Genomic DNA, 3578 nt, shown 5'->3' on the forward strand with positions numbered 1-3578 from the left:
CCACTAAGGAAGAGGCGCTTCAGATGCTTCTCAGACTCAAACAAATGCTTGATTCTAAGGTCTAAACAATTGCTATTTCATTTTTTATTTTTGATTCTGTGCTTCTTGTTATCGATGCGTTTCGATTGGCTTGCGTGTGTGTGCGTGCGCGCTTGATTTGGAGGATTGTGTTTGCGAGTGGGTTTTGTTTCGTTGGTTCTTTCTAGCTCGATTAAGAAAGTTTCTGTATGGTTTAGTTCTTGGATTGGATTGGATTGTTGAGTAATTGTTTGCAACCGTCTTTGTCGACTTCTCGAGGTATATTTGAATGGTAGTATGCACCCTTTGAATGCATGGGACATGAGAAAAAAAGGCTTGGCTGAAGTTGAATGACAAAGAAAATTGTCGCGCTGTTAGCATTCATTGCAAACACCTGAAATGTGGGTTGCCTTTGTGATGGTTATGCTTGAATGGTGGTGGCATGTCATTTAAGTTTAACGGTTCTTCCATTGATTGAATGTCATCAATGTTTGGCATCTCAAACATTATTGGTCAAAGAAGCCTTCACTTCGCAGAATCATCACACTGTTCTTACCTCTATTTGTTATAATTGGTTAATCACATTAACACTTACTGCATTCACTTATTTGGAATACGGGATTAGGCCTAACGAACTGGTACTAAGAATGGTAAGGATTGACTATATTTTGTTTTATCACATTCGTGGGGGTCACTAAACAGATGCAAACAATATACATTTTTGAAACTATATGATATATTTATAATTCAATGTGAGAGAGTTAAACTAGCATTTTTGCAGTTATCTAATTTTGCATCAGTTAATGCACGGTTTGGTCTCGGGAAGAAGCTGACTTGATAATGAGTGCAGGCTCTATAATAGCTGAATTATTTTATGTTTGTGCAATGTGCATTATAGGATTGTGCAAGAGTTGGAGAGTCATATCGCATAATGAAATGTATCTTGTATCTTCTTTCCAGTTTGAGCTAAAATACAGCTGTCTTGTGTCAAATGCAATTTGCTTTCAGCTTACTAGCATTGGAGTGCATACTTATGTTATCACATGTTCATAGCTCAACATGTTGGCAGTAACTTGTATAGCTGAATCCAAGCATTTTAGTCATCTGAGTTAAATCACCTCTAAGGGATTGTTTCTATTGGCAATTTCACAGGCTAAAGAAGCAGAGCTGACATCACAGACTCAGCAGAAGAAGATTGAAGAGCTTGAAGCTCAGCTTCAAGAAGCCGAGGAAATAGTCAGAGACCTAAGGGCTGAGCTGAGAGAAGTGCAGGATGAGCTGGAGAATGTGACCAAACACCAAATGCATCCCTCAGTTGAACAAAGCATAGACGGTGAAATTGAGGCTCAGGAAAGTCTTCCACAGGAGAACAGACTTAATCCTTATGATGGATCTGTCAATTCTGCTCCTGATTTACAGTTCGAATCAGCCTCAGTTTCTGATGTTAGGGATCCAATTGTAAATGGAATAAATGCTGGAGGTAAATGCTGTGGGTCACATGATCATACAAACAACTGCTACATTAATAACCCCGATTTTGCATCCATAGTCATTAGGAGGAAAGAGCATGAGCTTTACAGAAATGGGTGCACACAGAGAGTACGGGCATTTGAACGGAGCCTCTTTGATGGAAATATGTCAGCTTCAGAAAATTTGGATAGTCTGCCCGCTGAAACTTCAGTAAGAGTGCATGAAGAAGCTAAACTGATGCCTGTGGCAATTGATGCCAAAGCTGATAATATTTCAGAGCAAGCGAAGCCAGATGAATCTAAATTGGTGGAAGAAAATGCTGGCCTTGTTGAAATCCCTGTGCATAGGAAGAAAAGAAGATACGGTAGACATGCGGGTCTTCTATATGGTAGAAAGATGAGTCTTCAATATGGTTTGTATTCTGACAAGATTGAGGAAACAAATAAAGCATCAGATCTTTTTCATGACAATGGTTCTCCATGTGTATTGGATAAAAATGACCTCTCAATGGTGAAACCTTCTATTTTGAATGAAAATGAATCTCAGAAGGATCTTACATCTCCTCCTGTCACTAAAGTGCCCACAAATGCGAATAGCAGGGTTGAGAAATCAGGATCTCATAAAGATACTGAAAAGGGAGAAGTATTTCTTAAAGCTTGCAATGGTCTGAACAGAATTAAAGATGATAAGGAATTGTTGGATAAATCAGACTTGACAAGAGAAGAGAGTTTGTCCACAAAATGCTTGGAGGTTCCAGCATGTGGGGCAGATGGTGAGGCCCCTAATGGATCACCAGATAAGCTAGATGCGAAGGTTTCTGATTTAGATGAAAAAGTTTCTTGTCCATCTTCAAATGATAAGTTTCTCAAGTACACATTCCGGAGAAAACGCAAGAAGGAGTCTGTTGGCACCCCTGATGTTGATTGCTCTCCTGAAAATGGCAGTTTAAAACAAAAGTGTGTAGAGAAGCAAAATGGTAATGCGGAGCCTCAGAAGTCTTGCACAATGACTGAATCATCTCGGGATAGCAGGCGATTAGCACAGGTTGCTCGACAGGTTGGTTAATAGTTGTTTATTTCTCCGTTTTCAGCAATGCTCATTCAAATAAATTTTGTCGTTTACATTTGAGGTAGTTTTAGTAAATGTCAAACAAACTTTATTGTGTAGTTGCATTTGGTTGGGTGATTGTATTAAAAAGCTACAGTATATTGAAATTAAATCCATAACATATTGCTGTAAAAAAATGCAGTAGCAAACTAGTCACCGTGGTTTTGAACTTGTTTTTCTTCACTATTATACACAGTAAAGCAATATTATCATGATTTGATAAACATGTGAATAAAACATTATTGTGCTTTTGCATTTCTTATTTACATAATTTCAAGTGTGTCTGTGTGGGTATATGGATCTTCCCAAAGGATTAAAATAACTGTTTTAGTTAGTCTATTAATTGACATTTGAAGAATTTTTATTTTTGGAAACAAAAGAAAGAATGAACTCATAAGTCGATGAGCATAATGCATACAAGTCCCATTTGAACCCACCGTTGAATTCCCCACTATTCCGAGAAACCTTCCCACTCTTGTTTTCACTGGCCACCCGTGTCATCTTTCAGGGGTATTCCCCTAAGACAAACTGTCTTCTATGAAAAAGTAAATATGAATCACTGTTTCATCATATGGAATATTTTTAAAAACATGATGATAAAGTCTTTCTATAAGCAAATCTCACTCATAGACCATTTCTTGATTTCGAGGTTTTTGCTGTAGCAAAAAAATTTCCTTAGTGGAAATGCAGATCTTTGATATTTGGGTTGTTCATTCTTAGGACAAGGTGTTGCTTAATCACATTTGTTTCTATTTCTGATACTTTTGTGCAATCTATCGCATCTTTGTGTTAAATTAAGCCTTCTACAGATATGCAAACTGTTTTTGACCCTAGAATAGGTAATTGTTTCTAAATATGATGCTTAGTTTGTGCAATATATTGCATATATACCCTACTTATACTTTCCACGCAATTATCAGACAGTTAAAACATCAATTTTTTGCATAGAATGACTAATACCAATGCCATATGATACTTCTCAG

General features: G+C 37.3%; 1 protein-coding gene across 1 annotated transcript in view; it reads left to right on the forward strand.

Moving 5' to 3' along the window:
- LOC107493065 (uncharacterized) overlaps positions 1–3578 on the forward strand; it is a gene marked incomplete in the record, with an annotated part of 5561 nt that overhangs the window by 534 nt on the left and 1449 nt on the right. The window contains 2 exon segments of the mRNA XM_016114145.3: positions 1–59; positions 1171–2544. Coding sequence (XP_015969631.1) covers positions 1–59; positions 1171–2544 — 1433 coding nt within the window.

The sequence above is a fragment of the Arachis duranensis genome, chromosome 1 (assembly GCF_000817695.3).
Source record: "Arachis duranensis cultivar V14167 chromosome 1, aradu.V14167.gnm2.J7QH, whole genome shotgun sequence".
Lineage (NCBI taxonomy): Eukaryota > Viridiplantae > Streptophyta > Magnoliopsida > Fabales > Fabaceae > Arachis > Arachis duranensis.